The sequence below is a fragment of the Lactuca sativa genome, chromosome 4 (genome assembly GCF_002870075.4).
Source record: "Lactuca sativa cultivar Salinas chromosome 4, Lsat_Salinas_v11, whole genome shotgun sequence".
In the NCBI taxonomy this organism is placed as follows: domain Eukaryota; kingdom Viridiplantae; phylum Streptophyta; class Magnoliopsida; order Asterales; family Asteraceae; genus Lactuca; species Lactuca sativa.
The window spans coordinates 145,470,088-145,493,394 of record NC_056626.2 but is presented as its reverse complement, the minus strand read 5'-3'; the positions used below and the strand labels follow the sequence as shown (position 1 = coordinate 145,493,394).

Below are 23,307 nucleotides of genomic sequence, written 5' to 3'. Positions count from 1 at the left end.
CTTTGTGCTTACAGTTTATGTTATGATTTCAGGTACTTCCGGTACGAAATGGAAGAATCCGATGTGATGAGACAACATTACCCTCTTGATTCCTCATTTGTTTTCATTTGTACTTTGATGTTTTGTTGACAATTTATTTTGTGATTCACTTTGTGATACCTGGTGAATGAAACTATTGGTTTTTAAAACGAAAAATTTTATGATTGTTTTTGGATTGTTACATCTGAACCTTTTAAATTATAATCAATAGTTTGTAGGGTTTGTATGAATTTAACCTCAAAAATAATGTTTAAAATATGAGATTGAGATACTCATTACAATTTGCAACGTACGTACATACTACATGGCCGCTACTTCAATATGTGAATAAGGTGGTCGGACTCGAATAGGAAAATTGCAATGGAATTCATATAGAAACGAGTCAATATTGGTCAAAATGTTAAAAATAAAAAAAAAAAAAAAATGTTAAAAGAGTTTCGACTGTGATCCGGCGTTTTGCTGATTTGACCCGACCCGTTCTCATTAACTATGTCCATGTGCGTACTAGGCGCATTTTAGAGAGTGACAACAACATACCGTCACAAAACTCGGAACCCGCCGCCGGACGCTTCTAAATCCATCTGAGAAGAATTTCTAATGGCGAAGGAGAAGAGCGATGTGTCTTCAATGGAAGTCGATGATCAGATCAGTACCAATCCCAAGTTCTCAATCAACGGTCTGTCCCTAATTACGCACAAACACATGTATTCACACGCACCATACGCAATTACTTGTGAACAAAACTTGTCTACTTGTGTCGATGATTTAATTGAAGTAGAAATCTTATGTGAATTGAGATAATCGGTGCTTTTGCAGTGCTGCAGCTTCTAAAATCATCGCAGATGCAGCATGGATTACGTTTTGGGGACTACACTCGCTATCGGTAATGTCGATATATGTATTGATTCTAGGTTTTAGCTTTTTCTAAAGAGATACGCATGGGCATTTACGAATCTTATCTGGATTTGCAATTACAGGAGATATTGCACTGCTCGGTTAAGGAGACTGTACAAATCGTTGAAGTTCACACATGGGCGTGGAAAATATACCAAAAAGTCCATCACAGCATCTACTGTTACTGAAGTTAGGTATGTTAATGTGTGATTCGTGTTTATGGCCTGAGTTTTGGTTGTTGGATTGGATTTCTTTTTTCTTGTGATGATGATGAACTGCAATGAGGAATGATTCAATGAGATTATTGGTAGTCGAACTTAATAGGGATGGTATAAATTGCATGGGATGTGGTAATGCCTTCAAGGTTGCAGTTTTGGATCCCATTTCCCCATTTACTGATCCAAAGAAACAGAAAGTTTGGGATCTCTAGAGGTTCAGGATTGAGCAGTAGGGCATGTTGTTACTGAACCTAGCATCATCTGCAACTATTAATCATAGGTTCCTCTAAGAATTAAGTTATTTCATCCAAATTATTTTAGAAGTAACTTAGACACTGATGCATGGATTGAAGATAAAGGTCATTATTCAATAAGTTGTCTAATTTGAAACTAACACCTTTTTTGGACCTTCAACAGGTTTCTCCATCTAGTTCTCTACACAGCAGAAAGAGCATGGAGTCACGCCATGGAGAAAAGACAACTCCCTGATGGACCAAATGCACGTCAAAGAAGCTACCTGATTGGTCGGTTGCGTAAAGCAGTAAAGTGGGCCACACTTTTTGCAGAATTATGTTCTATCAAGGGAGATTCTAGAACATCACTAGAAGCTGAGGTATTAAGTTTTTGACATATTTATATAACAGGAATTCATTCACTATCTTTCACCCTTTCCACTAAGCAAGTTGATTTCAATTTGCAGGCTTATGCCTCATATATGAAAGGGAATTTATTATTTGAACAAGACCAGAATTGGGATATTGCATTGAAGAGTTTCAAGAGTGCTAGGCAAGTCATTTTATCTTTTACATACCTAACTTTTTCTCTTTTATCATTATACATCTGTAACAGTTTGTTATCTTTAAAGATACTAAAACAAAACTGATATGAAATAGGGTTGTGTATGAGGAACTTGGAAAATATGGAGATTTAGAGAACCAAGTTTTGTGTCGTGAGCGTGTTGAGGAACTAGAACCAAGTATACGATACTGTTTGCACAAAATTGGAGAGTCAAATTTACAAGCTTCTGAACTTGTACACATTGGAGAAATTGAAGGACCTGCACTTGACCTTTTTAAAGCTAAATTGGAGGTAATGCTATTAATTTGAATACCTTTTTAACTTCCCACAAATCTTATTTCCTCCATTGTTTTCATTTTTTTGATAAATCCAGGCTGTTATGGATGAAGCAAGATCTCAACAAGCTGCATCCATGACAGAATTTCATTGGCTAGGGCATAGATTTCCAATATCAAATGCCAAAACTCGCGTTTCCATTTTGAAAGGTTAGTTATCATTTATCAGTTATCACTTATCTGTCTTCAGTGCTTTGGGGGTATGTCTATATTTAATCAGTTTCCGGATTTACCCTTTCAGCTCAGGAATTGGAGAAAGAGCTTAATGATCGAAAGGAAGGTGCTCTTCCATCTGAGAAAAGACTTGCTGTTTTTGACAAAATCTTTGCTGCATATCATGAAGCCCGAAGCTCCATTCGTAGTGACTTGGTATTTAATGAGATTTTTTTATATATCCATAAATATATATATATATGTTTTCTGATGGGGTTTTTTTATTATTTTTTTAGGCGAATGCTGGTAATTCTGAAAACATGAAGGATGATTTGAGTGGTCTTGATAAAGCTATAGGTGCTGTATTAGGGCAACGTACCATTGAACGCAATCAGCTGTTGGTTAGTATTGCCAAGAGTAAACTAAGCAAGACACGTGATGAAAAAAATGAAAAAGTTACAAAACCTGAAGAACTTGTGAGGTTGTATGATCTTCTTTTACAGGTAATCATTCATTTAATGTCTTTAAATGATAATTGTTTTGTTGCTGCTGCTGATATATGTTTTATTTTGTTGTTAATTTCAGAATACAGCAGATCTTTCTGACTTGTTGAGTTCTGGAAGAGATAGAAAAGAGGAAGAAGTTGCATTATCTGAAGAATGTGAACTCAAAAGTTTGATCTTCCGAGCAGAAAGGTTTGCATAACATTTGATTTTGTAATATTATAATGTTTTTGGAAGGAATGGAATCTGTCAAAGGAATTGCAACCAAACACAAACACACCATGGAATGGAATCACGAATTCCATTTTCGGGCAAACCAAACACCTCTTCATATTCATCAAGATTTTTTTTTTGCAGGTGTTTTTTCTTGGGTAAGTCTTATAGCTCAGCTGGGAAGAGGACAGAAGCATATTCTTTGTTTTCTCTTGCGCGTTCTCTCTCTGAAAAAGCCCTAAAGAAAGTTCAAAGTGTGGCTACACATGATCAGGTGTTTACCCTTTTTCAGGCTTCTAACTAAATAAAAATTAAATTTATTAATAAAATGATATATATCTATTTTTTTTAAAATAATAATAGGCAATGGTGAAAGAATTGGAGACATTATATAAAGATTGCAGATCCAACAGCTGTATTGAACATGCAATGGGGATTATGGAACATGAGAAGGCTCCTAATGATCTTTCAAAAAAGATTTCTGCTGTTTCAATATCTGCAAATGGGAATGATAAGAAGGTATGAAACACCTTTTCTTTGTTTTTTTTTTTTGGGCAGAGTTTCGGTCTAAAATTACAAAATATGATTAGGGGCATTTTAGTTGTTTTAAAAGAAGATTCAGTCTAAATTTGCAAAATGCAGTTAGAGGCATTTTAGTAATATGGCAGAGTTTCAGTCTGAAATCACAAATTATTTTTAGGGGCATTATAGTAATTTGGCAAAGTTTGGGTCTAAACTTACAAAATCCGATTATGGGCATTTTAGTAACTTTGGCAAAGTTTGGCCTTAAAATCACAAAATGTGATTAGGGGAATTTTATTAATTTTGGCAAAGTTTCAGTCTGAAATTACAAAATATGATTGGGGGCATTTTAGTAATTTTGGCAAAGTTTCAGTCTGGAAATCACAAAATATGATTGAGGGTATTTTGGTAATTTTGGCAAAGTTTCGGTCTAAACATGCAAAGTTCGATTAGGGGCGTTTTAGTAATTTTGTCAAAGTTTCGGTCTGAAATCACAAAATATGATTAGGGGCGCTTTAGTAGTTTTGGCAAAGTTTCAGTCATGAAATCACAAAATATGACAAGGCGGCATTTTAGTTGGTGTTTTTCTGTAAAGTTCCAGTCTGAAATCACAAAATGTGAGTAGGGGCATTTAAGTAATTTTGGCAAAAGTTTTCAGTCTAAACATACATGTGACGGATTAAAAATTTCAGGGTGAGAAGTTTCTGGTTGAGAAGTTGGATGCGTATGAGTCGGCTGTTGCTGATTCAAGCACAAGGGTGGCTCCACGTATTGCAGCATTCCAGCCATCTTTTCAAGCAATTCCTCGTAACCCAATTGTTCTGGACCTTGCTTATAATACAATTGATTTCCCATCAATTGAGAACAGAATGAAGAAAGACAAAAAGGGTGGTTTTATTAGTAGGCTTTGGGGTTAATTTATACAAATCAGAATTTGGATAATATATTTATTTTTACTTTTTTACTTTGTGTTGATTTTTGGTCAGACTTGTTAGATTTTGGACAGTTTTGTAAGTTAAATCTCCCGGCTCTTTGTATTGTCGCATACTGTGTGTTGTTTTGTGAACCATTTTCTGAAGAGTGAAATTGAACAATAATACTTTTATGAGATATGAGATTAGCTTTTGTAGTGAATTGAAAAGGGTTGGAAACCAATAGTTGATCAATACTAGGAGACTATTTATGTGATGGTAGTAGATCTAAGAACTCTATTGTTATGTCACTTTCTTTTAAAATACTATGGTGTGGCTCTATTCCAAGCCTTTCCTATCTTATAGTTTTAAGAAACTCCTATCTATAAAAATATTTTTGGTGATTTCAAATCAACAATTTGTATGAATATTATAATGATTATGTGTATTTTGATTAGACGTAAAGCTATATAAAAGCCATAGGGAGTGATTTTAATATGATCCATAATTATATTTAGAGGTAGAATTTGTATTCAGATATGTTTGGTAAAACTAGCTGATAGTTGTAAGTTGTAGCTTTTGTTTGTAGGAGAAAGTGTCATAAAAATAGATGTAAATTTTTTTAACATGTAAAATGGCAAAATATAAAAGTTTATAGTTTTCAAAAGCTACTTGAAATATCTTTTCGATTGAATGTTTTTTGTTAAAGTGAAATTCTAAACAAATTTTTTTTCTTTAATTCAAGTTTCTTTACGGCTAAAAGATAAAAGCTTTTAAAAGCTCGTTATCTAACATACCTGATATCTTTTTACTAGTAAATTTACTAAATTGTATGTAAAACAACATATTTTCAATTCATTTTTATTAGAGAATGTATTTATAAATTAAGTTTATAATCAAATATTGGTTAAAATATGGTTTTATATTTTATTATTAATATAAAATTATATCTCTTGATTGATTGTACACTTACAAGCTTGATAATTATTTTCTTTACTAAAATACCTTCTCCTTATGTATGATTTGCCTATTTTATACAAAAAAGTTTATGTCCTTCTGGAGCCGGGTGCTTAGTTGATTAGAAAATACTTTATAGCCAAATGTAAGGCATCAAAATATTTTAGTTATTTTAACTTTTTCATTACTGTCAAGTAAATAATATTTGATTGATGTGGCATTTATATATTGATTTGTATAGTAGTGTTTGACTATTATTGATTCTTTGTATTTACCCATTATATATAGGTTTTAATGATGTGATTAAGACTTAACCCCTCCCATAAGCTCCTAATTAGTTTAGTTGAGCTAAACCCAAAGCTCTTGTTCATAGTAAAACTCAGTAATATACAAAAACTTTGAAAAGATTACTTGCAAAATTTATTGTTTGATTATCATAATTCCATTATGTCATTTTAATAAGATCTTAAACATGTGGTTTTAGAACTTAATATTAGAGGTTTAAGCAATTGTTTCAAGTCACCGATCCAAAATGGCAACTTTATCTCATGAATCTTGTATTGTTCTTTTACATGCTCATAACATTTCGTTATTGGAGCTGCTCACTGTAAGCAACTTACAGTCCAAATCAATTTTGAGCATAAATAGAATTACTTACTTGTGTGTTCATTACTTTTAACTTTGATTTGAATTGATTCACAAGTTCAAAATTCAATAATATACAAAAGCTTTGAAAAGATTACTTGCAAATTTATCGTTTGATTCATGTTTGATTATCATAATTTTGTTATGCAATTTCAATGGAACCCTACAATTACAACCTCATCGTACTACTAAAATTTATTTTATTAAAATAACCGATTTTAAAAAATCAATCTAATTATATATTTAAAAAATTTACTATGATATTATATTTTATAAAAAATTTACCCAATCATAATAATACAAATTGTTTTGTATTTAGATAACATCGTTATTACTAAGTATACTTTTTCAATATATATATTAGAATAGGATAAAATAAAAACAAAACTTTATAGTAAATATATCAATAAAAATATGTTTTTATTTTGTATACACAATCATATTATTATTAGAGTAGATTACAAATTTGATCATATTGTTGGCACTCTTTGTAGTTTATTCCAAGTTTTGAAATATTGATGTGGATGGTCATTATGGTTTCATAATAATACAAATTGTTTTGTATTTAGATAACATCATTATTACTAAGTATACTTTTTTCAAAAAATATATTAGAATATTATAAAATAAAAACAAAACTTTATAGTAAATATATCAATAAAAATATGTTTTTATTTTGTATACACAATCATATTATTATTAGAGTAGATTACAAATTTGGTCATGTTGTTGGCACTCTTCTACAAATTATTCCAAGTTTTGAAAGATTGATGTTGATGGTCATTATGGTTTCAAAATGTTACACACTTGACCCTTTAGTCGTTAGTCGTTACGGTTAACGACCATCCATTAAAAGCCTTAGTGTGATCCTTACATGAGAACATTTCTATCTTTATACATGTCTCTTCTAACGTCTATACGAATTGAAACAACCATCTTTCCCCTTATACTATGTTCTTCCCTTTTTATCTTCTCTTATATAGTTTCGAAGATGTATATCGATCATCCAAATAAACACCAGATTATGATTTGTTATTTGTGTGTATGGAAGCCATGTGATTATCGTCATATCCTAAACTAACCTCAACCAATGTATAAGATTATGGAGTTGCTCTAGGTTTGGCAAAGATGATTGGAATAGAAGCAGTAGCGGATTCATAATAAAAAATCAAGGGTTGCATAAATTTTTTAGGGGTTATACTACTAGAAAAAATACTCATTTCCGAAGGAAGTTTCCGGCCGGCTCTATGTAGAGTTTTTTTAAGGTAGGGCTTAGGGCCCCTAATTCTAAGGGGCCCCATATTCTCCAAATTCCAAAGATTTAGTCTATTAAAAATTCCAATCCGGTAACCACAAAATAAATGAAGCAGAAGAATAAATCAGCGATGGCTGCACTCATGAAGCTGAAACGACTTTGCATTCTTCTACCGATGCTGATTTTGCAAAATATTCAACTCATCTGTTTTCGATTTCCAAGTATAGTAAAGGCCAAAGGGCCCCAAATTTTTGGATTGCTTAGAGCCCCCAAAATGGTTGAGCCGCCCATGGTTTCCGCCACCAAATAATCATGAAACCGATGAATTTACACTAAATTATCAGACTTTATGATGAACTATCAACGGCTTCGTGACAAATTTGTGACAAATTTTCTACAAATTTCGATGAATTTTCATTAAATTTACATTTTACGGTAAAATTTGAGGGATAGCTCGATGCTACATAATGGATATGCACATGAGTAGAGAGACAAATAAAAAGACAAAAATGGCCTCGAGGGCAATTGACCGACCTACCAGCTAACAATCAAATGGATCAAGCATGCATTTTGAAACTATAAGGACTATTCATATCAATTTACAAAACTTGGACCAAAACCGTCGAAGAGTGTTAACCACATACCAAAAATGTAATTTACTCTTATTATTACCATTTATTACACTTAAAAATACATTAGATCATGTACTTTAAGAAGTGTGTTCAATAATCAAACTAATGGTATGAGAATCTATAAGATGTCAAAAGTAGAATTTTATGATAATAAATAAAAAATTGTTATTGGTTGTTTGCATGTTACAGCTTTTTGGCGCGCACCACCGTAGATGCCCGTAGCCCCTTGTAAACCCTTCGGCTTAACTTTGATATCTCAACAGAGAGTAGGAGCAACACAGGAAACATCGGAGACTTTAATGGCATCCACGAAAACTCGCTACCTCTGTTTTTCCCTCCTCCCTATTTTCCCGCATCTTTCGTTCAAAAATGATCCCAAACTCACTCTTTCTCTCTCTACGTTGTTCGTTCCTGTTATTGTTCCTACATCCTTCCTATCCGTCATCGATTCTGAAGGCCACGATCATACAATTGTATTTAACCCTATTATTCAATTTCATTCTGAATTGATCGAGACTGAAGGGTCGGGAAGAAGAAGATGTATTGAAGAGTGGGTATCCATTCTCATTTTGTGATCGAAATTAGGGCGTCCCAGAAGAGGATTATATTATTTCAGAAGTAGTTGCGTGCCCCCTAATGCTGGAGGTTGGGATCAATGCAGCAGGAGGCAATGATGTATTTCTCCAAACTCGACGATTCCCCAATGTTCCGTCAACAGGTTTGTGATGCTATCTGTAGCATTTTGATTTACCTATTTGAAAGCATGTTGTTTATGGTTTTTGTGGTTTGTTATGTCTTTGAGAAATAGTATGCTCCTTTTGTCAATCAAATCGATAGTATTGTTGTTCAATGAGGGGACATGTTGGTTTAATTCGATGCCAAAGTGGTAAGCTGTATAATAGAAAGTGAATATCTTATCTTGTTGCATTTTGATTCATCAAACCATCCCCTTGTAGATAATTACTTTCTGGTTTGAACCTCTTTTACCACTTTACAGAAAGTTGATTCTGTTTTCTTATGAATAAGGCTTTGAGTTATAATAGTCATTCCATTTTACTTGTTATGTTCCTCAACTTTATTAATCATAAAGGCTGAAAGATTGCAAACAGAGTAATTTTTACCAACAGGATCAACACATTTATGATTCATGTAAACTTGTATACTAGAGATTTACGTTTTAGATGTCAATTAAAACTGAGAGATTGAATTCACAGAAAAAGTTAAAAATACATGCTTGAAACAGTGGCCAATTATGATTTGAATACGAATTTGAAGAATAAGTAAATCAACAAAAGAAAATTAACAAAATGAACTACCAAATTGACAACCCTACCAACACTAACAAGCTAACCTAAACAAACTTTTTCATGATTCCAGTATCAATTTTAGTTATAATTCCAATATCACAAGCATCAATTAAGTAAGTTACAAATCTCTAGTCTTACATAGAGCTGAGAGCAACCTGACTAGCATTGCATAATGCCATAATCCATTGCATTTAGTTAGCCTTAAGCATGTTTCAAATGTATATATGTGCTTACAATAATTGAAATGCTGTTTATGTATTCCAATATTTTTGTATACTTGAAAGACATCGGTTTTTCCTTGACAAAGTATTTCACATTCTCAAGTATATAACTGTGAATGTATAATTTTCCATAATGCAGATCCAGTGTTTGGAAGAAATTGCAGAGACACTAAGGGAGAGAGGTTCCAAATTCTACAAAGGCTGTCGAAAGTACACGTAAGGATTTATTTGTTTCTTCTATTAGCAATTTTCACACCTTTTAACCATCCAAATTTATTAAACTCCACAAAAGAAATAGATCAGATACAAAACACTTACATTTCCCCAAAAAACTTACATACAATTCAAAAGATCTATACAATAACAATAATATTCTACCATGATTGCATTGTTGATCATTTTGTGCTCTAACTTAGCTGCATGCCCACCATGTGTTTGTGAAAATGTTACTTACTTCTTCTTTTTGGGTTTTACAGAGAAGGCCTAACAGAAGCAAATGAAAGGGATGCTGCTTTTGCAAGCTCCCTTGAAAGTTTTGGTGGAGGACCTGATCCTATTTCTATGGCTTTTGGAGGTAAAATTAAAAAATTTCAGTTAAATAAAGTTGTAGCTTTAGGATGAATTCTTTTACATTGACTAAAAAAACTTTGTAATACCATTTGTTTTTATGTTCCCAGGTCCTGACATGATAAAGTTTGCAGTTGTTTTAAGAGAAATTGGGACATATAAAGAAAGTCTTCGATCAAAGGTCTTAATTTTTTATTTTTTCAATTTTTTACCAAAATACCACTCAAGCACCTACATATTTACACAATGGGGTCATTTACTTTTAGTGGACATAAACTTAGCTTTTACAATATAATCATTATATGAAAAAGATCTTTCATTTACATATGTAAAATAGCATAGTTATGGAATTTGCAACACTTATACCAGATTGAGCATACACTTTTAATCTTAATATCTTCTTTATCATTTGTCTTTTTCCAGATTGAGCATACACTAAGCGATAGATTAATTCGCTTCACCAATATGGAGCTACAAGATATCAAGGTTTTGTAATTTACTATATTTCATAATATTATCTCAACATTTTTGTTAATACTTTTTTTTTGAGTGATACAGGAAGCTAGGAAACGTTTTGACAAGGCTGATGCTGTTTATAGCCAGGTATTTAATTTTTCTATACAAAGAGATGAATGTAATGTAAGTACATTTGAGTATTTGACATGTCATCATGTTTGCACATTTTGGTTTGCAGATACGTGACAAGTTTTTATCATTGAGAAAAAGTACTCGAACAGAAATAGCTGCTGCAATGGAGGAGGTATATGTGTTGTCACGTATAAAAATAATTTAAAATATAATGCAATAATTTGGTGTTTGTTATACATGGGTAACATCGTCATTTGGAATTCTAATTTGGTAGAGAGACGTTCCAGGAACTTTATAATGCAAGAATGACATTTGAGCAAGCTCGCTTCAATCTGGTATTTACACATTTCTCCCCCTCCATTTACATTTCTTTTATCGAATGTGAAGGGCAATAATGTCATATCCAATATCACTTCAGGTTTCTGCTCTTTCAAGCGTCGAAACAAAGAAAAGATTTGAGATTGTGGAATCTCTTGGTGAGGCAATGGACGCCCATCTTCATTATTTCAAACAGGTAAATCATTCTTTTTCTTTCTCCTTTTTTCAATCTTCTTCCAAACTAATAACCCTTTTTTGTTTTTGTAGGGTTATGAGTTGTTAATTCAAATGCAGCCTTACATCCAACAGGTTTTTATTACTGATAAATTGGAACTTACAATGTTTTCATTCTTTTTGACTTCTACTTCACAAAAGTTTTATTTTTTCAATTCTTTTACAGGTATTGTTACATGCACAGAAAGCCAGACAAAGCTACTATTCAGAACAGCAAACACTAAACGAAAGGGTTCAAGAGTACAAGAAACACATTGATGTGGGAAGCAGAATATCTTCTAATATTTCTGTTGGTAATGGTGACATGGCACAACAATATCCAAGAAACTCCCATAAAGTAATACATGCAGTTATGCAGTCTGGTGCAGAGGGGAAGGTACTCTTTTACTTTTAGAATTGTATTCTTATCTTTATTTTCCAATTGCTAAGACTTCAATAGTTTAGGTTCAAAACATCAAACAAGGATACCTATCAAAACGCTCCTCAAATTTGAGAGGAGATTGGAAGAGAAGATTCTTTGTACTTGATAACCGAGGGATGCTGTATTACTATCGCAAGCAATTAGCCAGACCTCCTGTAAGTCAATCAGATTCTTTCTTCTTGATAAATAATCACAATCTTTATCTGTATTTATGTTGTATATAATAATTTTCAGGGATCTGGTGTACAGAGAGGTAATACAGCTGAGCCTGGGCCTGGTATACTCAGCAGGTGGCTATCTTCTCATTATCATGGTGGGGTGCAGGATGTGGCACGCCACACAGTCAACTTGCTTACATCTACAATAAAGCCTGATGCTGAACAATCAGATTTGAGATTTTGTTTCAGGATTATCTCTCCAATGAAGATATACACTTTACAAGTGAGTTGACTTTCTTTGTGTTTCTCATCATCATAATCTGTCATTTTCCTTTTGAATTCTGATCCTCTAAACTATATCCAGGCAGAAAGCTCACTGGAACAATTGGATTGGATTGAAAAAATAAACGGAGTAATAGCTTCACTCTTAAGTTCCCAAACACCTGAGATGGTAGGTTTCAAAAGGGTATACCTTAAATTCCAGGAAATAGCAACCTACTTCACTCTTTTTACCAATATAGGCAACATACTTTATTTACTTAAACATCTTTTAAATAAGTACATTGCTATTATCTGCAACATTCCATATTTAAATTTTTAAGATGATAAAACTTGTTATGTTTTGTGCAGCATCTATGTACAAGTCCTACGAGTGAAGGTAGCTTAGGAGGAGAAATCCCAATGAGTCAAGATAGGAAGACATCTGCAGAATGTAGCAGTGAGAAAGATAGGAGTTCAAGAAACATGATGCGTGCATGTAAAAGCTCACAACAATTAAGATATGGTGGAAGAAATGAAAAACCAGTTGATGCATTGAGAAAGATAGTTGGTAATGATAAGTGTGCTGATTGTGGTGCACCTGATCCAGACTGGGCTTCCTTAAATCTTGGAGTTCTTATTTGCATTGAGTGTTCAGGTGTTCATCGCAATCTTGGTGTTCATATATCCAAGGTCAGTTTTACCCTTGAATTTGTTATTTTTGGTTTTGGTTTTGGGGGATTTTTTTTAATCTGGCATTGGTTTTGTGTAGGTAAGATCTTTGGAACTTGATGTGAAGGCATGGGAACCTTCTGTGATTAAGCTGTTCCAGTCATTAGGGAATGTATTTGCCAATTCAGTATGGGAGAAAATGTTGACTGTAAAAAGAAGTCATCAGGCTGATGATGAATTATCTTGGAGGTAAATATTAGTTTAATACAAATTATTATATCCTCTTTCTTTGGGTTAGCTAAAGTGTCATGTCAAATGCTAAATTTTGGTATGATGGAATGGAATCGACCAATCATGAAGGAATCTGATTCCTTCTATTTTGTTAATTTCCATCCAACGAAACAGCTGTGTTAATAAAAAAAATGAGCAGAATCAAGTTTTGATCTTGATGTTGTGATTCTTATATGATTGTAGATCCATGGAGTCTGATAAATCAGGTGAGTCCTTTGGAAAACCTAGTTGTGATGATCATATATCCACAAAGGAAAAGTTCATTCATGCAAAGGCAAGTTCATTTCCATTTTTTACTACTTGAGCCATTGTTCATCAATAAAATTAACTCCAAAACATCATATATATCTTGTAATTGCAGTATTCAGAAAAGAGATACATTCAAAAAGTAAAAGACCCTAGTCATCTCATGACACTGGAACAACAATTATGGGAAAATGTGCGTTGTAATGACAAGAAAGCAGTTTACCTTCTTATCATCATATGCAATGCAGATGTGAATGCCACTTATGGTGTTTCCATCACACACTCACAAGACCTAACTACAGTTGAGGTTGACCATGACCATGAATACGAATGTGACTACTTAAAAAGTTATTCTACAGATAGTTCCTCCTCAAGATCTTCAGCCTCAATAAAAGGGACTAATGATCCCTTAACCAATGAAGCCCTAGATGGTTGTTCCCTTCTTCACTTGGCTTCCCAAACTGCTGACTGTACCATGGTGGAACTGCTGTTACAACATGGAGCAAATATCAATGCTTGTGATTCAAAAGGTCAAACGCCACTTCATCATGGTATCATGAGAGGCCGACTTGCAATCGTAAAGTTACTTCTTACCAGGTATTTAACATTAGTATATTGGAGTTGTTGATATGAGTAGTAGTAGTAGTAAGACAAGTTTGATTGGTTTTTGATAGGGGAGCCGATCCATTAGCAGCAGACATGGAAGGTAAAACGCCACGTCAGCTTGTGTCAGAATTAGGAATTGATGATATCCAACTCCTTGCCCTTCTACGAGCACCAAAGAGATAGCACCAAGGACTAGTAGGTTAACAGCTCAATTTTGGTCAACCATGGACCTTGTATATTTACTTTATACACAATACATAATAGTAACTTATAAAAAATGCTTAAATTTTTGGTAACTAGGAGATATAGCATGCTGTACATTAACCAATTTTTTTGTAATACTTACATGTGCTAAATGCAAGAAATACCAATATACTTTCTATTTTTCCTTGTTATATCATTATACTTTCATTTTTTTTTCTTATTTCAACATTGCTCTTGTAAATTATTCCTTGTTAGGGAATTCTACTTATCCATTATAGCAATGGGTAATTGGCTACCTAATGTACCGGTTATCCCTTGACTTCCTATTTTTCCTTGTTATAGCGAAGTTGTGCTCTATTGATAGGTCTGCAATTTGTACAATAGAATATTCTAAATTTTTCTTGTCATCTTCAATAGAGGTTCTTCGTTACCAATTTGTAGACCTGTCATTTAGAAATTCGAATGGATCATGACAATGAAAGTATGTACAAGTTTATCCTCAACAATCATATTATGAATGATAATACACGTAATCATAATTTACCCCATCATATCCTTGTCCCACAAAAGTCATGGGCATCGAAGAAATGGAAAAGACAAAGTTGCAAAAATGGTCCCTGTGGTTGGCAAAATTCTGCAGATTTGGTCCAAAATGAAATGTTGGTGCACCACTGGTCCAATTTTAGATACCTTGTGTGGTTTTGGTCCCTATGGTTGACATTTTGTGTGTTTTTAGTCCAAACCCAACCTGAAATGACGAATATGCCCTTTAATGATTCTTTTTTATTTATTTTTAACTTTTTATTACTATTTTCATTAAAAAATAAAAAGAAAATAATACCACCTTTTCTCTCTCTCTCTCTCTCTCTCTCTCTCTCTAAAAAAAACCAAATCTTCACTTCATCGGTTTCTTTATCAGTTTATCTTCTTCATCAGTTTCTCCATCAAATCACATTTTCAGCTTACCATCCCACAATACCTAAATCTTCACTTCTCATCTCATTCACTCCTCTTTGTCCCTATTTCGTCTCTTTCTCCCTCTAAAACAACAATCTGCATATTTGGAAGAATTCTTAGCTCATCATCGCTTTAGTAAGGATTCAAACACACACACACACTTTTTGAAATCGATTGAGAAGTTGAATACATATCAGGGGACGAAATCGATTTCAAATATGTCAAGAGTCAACCACTTTAAACCCAGTAAACCTTAATCGCTCGATTAATAGGTGTGTATATGTATTTTTGATCGCAGCTCTCAAGGATCCGATTTAAGGGTTGTTTGGTGGTTCGGGAAAGGGGTAAAGGAAGGTGTTCGATTGTGGGTGATTAAGGTGTCTTGGGAGATGGTTTATCAAGAGGAATAATGGTAGTGATAAGTTGTTGGGTTGATAATCGATGATGATTCTCGAAATTGATTGAGATGGTGGGGGTTTTGGTATGCTGAATCAGGTTCTGAAATGGTTGAATAGGTATCATGTTATCTGTTTTATCATTCACGATTTGCTTTACAATTTGTTAATCAATTCTACCTCACATGATGTTGATTCATTCTTGTTTATGTTAGACTAATCTTGATGGTGATTCTTGAATGATTGAGATTTATGAAAAAAGAATCTGATAATGGATGAAGGTGATGATGGTGAGACTGAATTTGTATGGCGATGACGGTGGATAGATGGTGGTTGATATGATCAGAGAACGGAGATGGTGGTGGAAGAGAAAGAGTGAATCGAGTCTTCCTTTGCAACCATTTTCTTTTCCTGGACCCATTTCTCTGCATCTCTATCTCTCACACAATCCCGTTTTCCTCTCAAAGAAGACGATGTTCATATGTTTTTGTTTTTAGTTGCAGGTTGTGGAGAGGGAGAGATGATGAACATGCCTTATTTCTTCCTCTAATGAATCATGTAACGAGAGAGAGAGAAAGAGAGATTTTTCTCAATTTAATTAATGAAAAACATTTGAATAAATATAAAAAAAAATTTAAAAAAACAAATATAAGGGTATAATAGTCTTTTTATGTTGACAGGGACCAAAAACAATAGAAACATCCAATTTTGGACCAGTGGTGCACCAACATTTCGTTTTGGACCAAAACTGCAGAATTTTGCCAACCACAGGGACCATTTTTGCAATTTTGTCAATGGAAAACGAGCGTGTAGAACTCCAAATGCTCGATCAACATCTTTTCTGACAGTCTCTTGATGTTTAACAAACAAATTGTGTTTTCGAAGTTAGGGACGTTAATGTCATTGCATGTGCCGGGTGTTTCGAAGAATGCATGTCATATCCATAAGTCATACGAACGACTTCCAAAATGATTGTTGGTTTACCGTTTCTACCTACATACTGTCTAGCCCAAGTGGTGGGACAATTTTTCAATGTCCAATGCATATAATCAATGTTTCCTATCATACCTAGAAATTCACGTTCTTCCCCTACATGAAGTGGTCTTGCCTAATCAACTTCATTGGGCTGTCTAAGATACTCTTCATCGAAACATGAAATAACACCTTCTACGAACTTTATTAAAGCATCCCTTAGGCTGTGTTTGGCGCGTCACAGCTAGCTGATAAGCTAGCTTATTTTTCGAGCTTTTTTATGTTGTCGTGTTTGGTAAGCCAAAAAGTAGCTGATAAGCTAGCTTTTTGAAAAGCTACTTAGACTAGCTTTTTAGGAGCTTTTTTAAAATTTTCCAAATACACCCCTTAATTAATTATAGAAACACATATTCTTACATGTCCTTTTATATAATTTTATATATTTCAGCTAGTTTTACCAAACGTTATTTTTTATCAGCTAGCTTTTCAGCTATCAGCTAACTTTTTATTTAACAGCTAGCTTTTCAGCCATAAGCTAGCTTTTCAGCTAACAGCTAGCTTTTCAGCTAGTCCGCCAAACATAGCCTTAGTACAGTTTGACTTATTCTCAAATATTAATCTTGTGCATCTACTAATGTCCATACGTCAATGCCCATATAGTTGCGGTACATTTCTACAATGGTGAAAGACCTTGTCTACCTATGGCATCACATCTTTGTTGAAAATATAGGTCATTACCTTTAACAATTGTCATAATAAAGAGAAATAGTGATATTTGCATACGAAATCTACGTTGAAAGGTTGCTTGATCATACGTTGGATTGTCAACAAAGTAGTCTTCCACTGAACGTGCCTCACCCTGCTCATATTCTCGGTTGTAATACCTCCTTCTTGCTCTGGGAGGATGACCACCTATGAGTAATTCATTGATGATTTCATCAAGTTGTCAATTATGTTGAACAACCCATGCTTCCTATTCTGAATATTCATTCGAACCCAATGAGTTTTCATTATGAGGCATTCTGAATATGTCGGTGCTATACTTTATTTATACTAGAAAAATAATGATTTACATTTTTTTATCATTATGAATTAAGATAATGTTAAAATAGTTTATCTAAATAAAATCCAAGCATCCAATACAAAGTTGACACATGGAAATAAAGATAATGTTCAATTTGGTAGATGATAAGATGAAACCGACAACTCCGTGATCAATAAATATGATAATGACAACTCCATTTTTTGCTTCTTGGTTTGTTTTATATAAATTGTACATTAGAGTTTTGATTTTGGCAGGTTTTCATATGCCACTATACTCATTTATCTTGAATTTTATGACACAATGGCATCTTCATCAACATGTAGATGTATTATCCATTGAGGTACATTATCATGGTATGTTTGTGCATTGAGAGCTCAAATATGCTAATGGGTTAGTAAAATGTTTAAACTTGTAATATTTGTGATGTGGAGTACATTGAGTCTCTTGTTTTTCGTAAGTTTGAAACACACGTTATATGGAAATATGTACTTTTGTATTCTGGGAAAGGGCTTACAAATTTGCTATGAATACAACAACAATAGTCATGAATATATGGCACAATAAGATGTGATAGTTTTAAGTATGAAACCTTTTGAAAGATCTTAACGGGCCATTAAAAAGGGTTAATCTTGTTGGGGTCGACGAGGGGTACTAGAAAGGGTGTAATAAATGTAATAAAAATGAGTTTTTTTTGGTAAACATGTTTAGCTTGTGTTGACATGAAACGGTGGTCTTTTGTGAACATGTTGAATTCGTAAAATGAAATTTTTTTATGAAGATATTTGATTCATTGTATGATGTCAATGAACAAAATTAGAAGAATAAGAAACAATAGTTTCATGTTTTAACTTCAATCATTTTTGTGATCTTTGTTTACATGTTCAAAACTAATGATTATTTTTCATAAGGCACAAATTTTCCAAGGAGTTAGTTGTAAGCAACATCACCAAATCTTTTTTAACAAAAGAACTACAACATGAAAACAATCAAAGCAACTAAAATAACACAACCAACAACTTTTTTAAAGCCTTGTATGCTTAATATATTTTACTCGCGTCATATGTACACTTTCGCCATTTTCCAGGTACTAGTTCTTGAGTCTTGACCAAATTGCCCCTATGAATTGCATATAATAACAACTCTGCCATTCGTACCCGTGGTATTGGTTGCTACCATTGTCATCAACATCATACGAGTCGAAATCAAGAAAATTGCTATTATTCATATCACAACAAACACGAACCACATTCTTTGGTTCAAAAAACAGCAACCGATTTTCTTGACCTAAAATTTCACCCAAAATTCAAAACTTTCATACAACTTGCCCATCTTTTTCCCAATCAACATCTTGATCAATCAAGTGAGTTAAACTTGATGCTTGTGGGACCCATCCAAAGCCTTCCATACTATTCAAAACTCCCTCCAACTTATTCTTATATCCTGCACTATGCAAACTACGTACTAAAGTAGTACACGTAGCAAAACTAAGCATAACCCCACGCTTCCCAATTTCATCAATCGATTTCACTGCTTCAGAAAATTTACCATTTTGACACAACCCATCAACCAATTTATCATAAACATCTTTTCCCGAAATACCCTTTTGTAACAAATCATCTAAAAGCATAAAAGATTTCTCTAAACTCCCTTGATCTTCATCCAACATTCCGTACACCACTTTATCTAAACTAATACCTTTCGCCACCATCTCCTCAAATATCGAAATCATTTTCGATTTTTTTCCCGATTTTATATAACCATGAGCTAAACAAGTGTATGTCACAATCGTTGGCATCAAACCCCGATTTTGCATTTCGATAAAAAGATCTTCTGCTTCTTCCATCATTTCGGATTTGCAATAACAATCTATCAAGATTGTGAAAGTGACATGATTCGGTTTTATTTGCTTGTTTTCAATCATATCTTTCAATAAAGCATCCGCTTCCACTATCTTTCCCATCTTGCAATATCCATCAATCAAAGTGTTGTAAGTATGAGCAGAAGCAATCCCTTTTTCCACCATTTTGTCGAATAATAACATCGCCTTTTCGATCTCCTTCTCTTTGCAACATCCATTGAGAAGGGCATTATAGGAAATATAATCCGGTTTGACACCATTCTCATCCATTTTATCAAACAACTCAAACGCCTCAGACAAATTCCCGGATTTACAATACCCATCAATCATTGTAGCATAAGTCACACCATCGAGTGTCAAACCCTTACAAGAAACTCCATCAAATAACTCCTTAGCTTTCTTGATTTCACCTAATTTACATAACCCACTTATCAAAACATTGTAAGTTACAATATTTGGAGGAACCCCTTTTTGACTCATTTCATCAACCAAATTGTAAGCTTCTTGCATATCACCATTCTTACAGAACCCAGAAATGAGAGAGGTGTAAGTGATGACATCAGGAAGAATGTTTCTTCCAAGCATACTTTTGAATATTGAAAATGCTTCTTTTATGTTTCCCTTTTTGCAATGACCATCTATCATAGTTGTAAATAAAACACGATCTGGGATTATATTAGAGTCAATCATTTCCTTAAAATACCTATCTGCAAACTCCATATCCTGCACTTTACTATATCCATTGATTATCGATCCATAAGTGAAAGAATTCGGTTTAACACCATTATTCTTCATTTGAGTTAACATTGACTGCACTTCTTCCATCTTTTTTTCTTTACAAAGACCGATTATAAGTGAATTATAGCAATAAACATCAGGTGGAGTACCTCTTTCTTTCATACCTGTCAATATTCCAATTGCTTCTTCAAAGCGATGAGCTTTACAGAGTCCAGATATGATTGAATTGTATGTGAAAACATTTAGCTTGACTCCATTAACAAACATTTCATCTTTCAACTTCAAAGCCTCGTCTACACACCCTTGTTTCATGAACCCATCAATCAAAGCACTATATGCCACATGGTCAGGATATGTGCCTACCTTTGACATATCTTCTAGAACCATCTTTGCCTCTTCCAATCTCTTAGCTTTGGATAGCCCATCTATGAGTGTTGTGTAAGTATATTGATCAGGAACCAAGCCCTTGTCAGTCATTGATGTTTTAAGCTCAAAAGCTTCATCGAAAAGCCCAGCTCTGCATAATCCTCCAATGAGCACATTGTATGTTACCAAACTTGGATCACAACCCTTTTCACCCATTTCCACAAACACCCTTTTGGCCTCACTCATGTTGCCATTTTTGCATAGAGCACTAATCAAGTTGGTGTATATATACACATCAGGAACAATATGTAACTCAAGCATTTTGTCATACACCTTCCAGGCTAACTCTTTTTTATGATATTTCGATAAATTTGTCATCATAGAATTAACACAAGAAGAATCTGGAAAATGATTCCTATTGTTAATACCTGATACAACAGAAACAGCTTCATCGAACATTCTTTTGTTGTTATAAGCATCAATAATCATTCCATATAAGGAAGACCCAGAGTTTAAACCCTCGCCCTCCACACAAAAACTAGCAATTGATTCCATGATATCCGAAACCGGCTTCCGGGTTTCAATCATTTGCCCTAACAGAATACTAGCATGTCTTGACTGATTGGAGTTACAAAGAACCGCAGCGAGAATCAAGAAAGATTTTAGGTTTTGAAGAGTACCAATTTGATGAATCGACCAATTGAAGAAATGGAGAAGACGATTAGGGTCGGCACGTTGGTTTTGGTGAAGAACAGATTGAATCACATCTGGGTTTAGGGATTTCAGAAGATTAGGTGATGAATTTAGGAGGTGAGGCCAGTTGCGGTTCCTGAGAATGGCTGTGATTTCTCCGACTGTCTCCTCATTGATTCGTGAGGTGTTTGAAGAAGATTTTCTTGATTGATAAGTTAACACGAATCGGTTGTTGATGAAAGATAAGTTCCCGCGTGGAAATAATCTCATCATTTCTTGATCTTAGACTGTAAATCGCATTTGCAGGTTCGCTGGGAGAGAGATAGAAAACGCTGGGGTTCGACTTCGATGTTACGTGGGTGAAGCATTCGATTCGATAACAAGGACTTCCATTTACAGATTTTCATTTTGATGATTGTATTTGAAGAGAAATAATCCATATTAAAATCATATAATTATTATTAGGGGTGTTTAGGATTTCTTTTCAAAAATACTTGTTGATTAAAAAAAACAATAAAATATTTTTTTATAACTAACTTTTATAAGACAAAATTTTACAAATGATCTTTTTGCTTTTCAATTTTTCCTTAAAATAGTTCATATGAAACCTTTTTTTTATGGTTGATTTCTTTGGAGCAAACATTACACACAAACGGTTTTTGTAACTAACTTTGTTAATTGTATGTGAAATGACAAAACTACATTTTATTTTTTTGCACATAATTTGTCCTTATGATTCTATCTCTCCCTCTCTCACTCCTCCTCTCTAATGTAAGTCGGTGGTGATAGTTTCATTCTTTGTTTCTGTAACGTCCCAGAAATCAATGTGAAAATTTTCATTTTTCTAATTGAGGTAAAATCATTGTTTTTAATCAAAACCAAATGTCAAATACAATATCCAAAAATCAAAGTATCATAAAGTCTCCAAAACATGTCAGTAAAGGACGTGTACGCTCACACATTTGTTTTCCCCTTATCATTCAAAGTACCTGAAACGTAACATTTAAATCATAAGCCCATGCTTAATGAATTCCCCCAAAGTATCCCACACAACAGAACATATAAACTCATGCATGTTGGATCAAATCAATTATCGGATTGGAATACTCTCAGGTCCACATACATCAGGTTGGATTACCCCCGGCCCAATTAGTCATCGGACTGGAATGCCAATATGCAAACGGGTCCAATCATTCATCGGACTGGAATACTGTGGTTTGTTGGCTCATTCACATAACAGTAAAGCCTCAACCCAAAATCGCACTATGTCGACATATGCAACAGATAAACATATAACCAGCCAACAGACAAACAGGCAAATCTAACAAATCACTACAACATAACAACATCATATATATCATGATATAGATCTAACAGATCGTTACAGTAAAACATCCTATATACCAGGATACATAACATAGTAGGCCGGCATTGGTGCTTTCGACCCACAATTATAGTGAGGAAAAATCACCTCACTGTTTGAAGATATTTAAACATAACACTGCTCCGAATACCAGCTCTACAGGTCACCTATAAATCAAATAATGACTAAATCTCATACTACAACCTAAAATACCCAAAATGCCCCTAAGTCAAACTTAGTCAAAGTCAATGGTCAAAATCAACGGTCAAAGTCAAAATTCAACCTACGATTGACCACCACGTCATGGCCATCCTTGGTCGTGTTGTGGCAGGAAGACGACAAAATAGACGCAAGGCAGTCATCCGCCACGTCGTGGGGATCCATTCGCCACATCATGGGGATTATCAGACCAACTTAATCCAATAAGCTCTTAATCCATCAAACCAACCATTCAAACTTTCCAGAAGGCGTCCTCTCATCCAATGGACCACAAAGATCGTTGTTTTGTAATGTCCGTAGATTCGGACTAGTCAATTTAAAGACAATAAGCGTCAAAATGACTTTTTGATAAAAGATTATTTAAATAAATAATCTTAACCAAGTTATATGTAACGACCCAATTTTTTTCAAAGAAATTTTTCGTTTTTTAATCAATCAAACACATTTCCATATATCATGAAATTCCACAACAATTGTTTTCAAATTCATACTCATTACAACTTTATTTTCAAATATCAAAGTGTCCAATAAAAAC

General features: G+C 33.8%; 3 protein-coding genes across 3 annotated transcripts; 2 read left to right on the top strand and 1 right to left on the bottom strand.

The window, feature by feature from the left end:
* Window positions 1-553: 553 nt before the first annotated feature.
* LOC111892260 (uncharacterized) lies at window positions 554-4,785 on the top strand. The gene is made up of 13 exons (XM_023888329.3): window positions 554-715; window positions 856-922; window positions 1,017-1,127; window positions 1,569-1,764; window positions 1,852-1,937; window positions 2,045-2,240; window positions 2,323-2,434; window positions 2,526-2,653; window positions 2,734-2,940; window positions 3,023-3,132; window positions 3,298-3,427; window positions 3,517-3,672; window positions 4,368-4,785. The coding sequence occupies exons 1-13, from the start codon at window positions 637-639 to the stop codon at window positions 4,590-4,592; spliced, it is 1,803 nt and encodes a 600-aa protein (XP_023744097.1). The 5' UTR covers window positions 554-636; the 3' UTR covers window positions 4,593-4,785.
* A 3,467-nt stretch (window positions 4,786-8,252) lies between these two features.
* LOC111892325 (ADP-ribosylation factor GTPase-activating protein AGD3) lies at window positions 8,253-14,344 on the top strand. Its single transcript, XM_023888403.2, has 19 exons — window positions 8,253-8,793; window positions 9,743-9,819; window positions 10,080-10,177; window positions 10,281-10,351; window positions 10,594-10,656; window positions 10,729-10,773; window positions 10,865-10,930; window positions 11,046-11,093; window positions 11,177-11,272; window positions 11,344-11,385; window positions 11,477-11,686; window positions 11,755-11,886; window positions 11,966-12,172; window positions 12,254-12,340; window positions 12,520-12,840; window positions 12,920-13,068; window positions 13,294-13,384; window positions 13,472-13,953; window positions 14,031-14,344. The coding sequence occupies exons 1-19, from the start codon at window positions 8,731-8,733 to the stop codon at window positions 14,143-14,145; spliced, it is 2,463 nt and encodes an 820-aa protein (XP_023744171.1). The 5' UTR covers window positions 8,253-8,730; the 3' UTR covers window positions 14,146-14,344.
* Window positions 14,345-18,403: 4,059 nt separating this feature from the next.
* Window positions 18,404-21,596, bottom strand: LOC111892212 (pentatricopeptide repeat-containing protein At5g61990, mitochondrial). Its single transcript, XM_023888280.3, has one exon. It carries the CDS (start codon window positions 21,461-21,463, stop codon window positions 18,848-18,850), a length of 2,616 nt encoding a protein of 871 aa, XP_023744048.1. The 5' UTR covers window positions 21,464-21,596; the 3' UTR covers window positions 18,404-18,847.
* Window positions 21,597-23,307: the final 1,711 nt, after the last annotated feature.

Bases quoted from the DNA above. Each gene is read 5' to 3' on its own strand.
- LOC111892260 (XM_023888329.3), top strand. From the start codon at position 637: ATGGCGAAGGAGAAGAGCGATGTGTCTTCAATGGAAGTCGATGATCAG. The intron at 923-1,016 runs GTAATGTCGATA...TTGCAATTACAG, and splicing joins GGGGACTACACTCGCTATCG to GAGATATTGCACTGCTCGGT. The intron at 2,435-2,525 runs GTTAGTTATCAT...TTACCCTTTCAG, and splicing joins TCGCGTTTCCATTTTGAAAG to CTCAGGAATTGGAGAAAGAG.
- LOC111892325 (XM_023888403.2), top strand. From the start codon at position 8,731: ATGCAGCAGGAGGCAATGATGTATTTCTCCAAACTCGACGATTCCCCA. The intron at 11,273-11,343 runs GTAAATCATTCT...TTGTTTTTGTAG, and splicing joins ATCTTCATTATTTCAAACAG to GGTTATGAGTTGTTAATTCA. The intron at 11,887-11,965 runs GTAAGTCAATCA...AATAATTTTCAG, and splicing joins AGCAATTAGCCAGACCTCCT to GGATCTGGTGTACAGAGAGG.
- LOC111892212 (XM_023888280.3), bottom strand. From the start codon at position 21,463: ATGATGAGATTATTTCCACGCGGGAACTTATCTTTCATCAACAACCGA.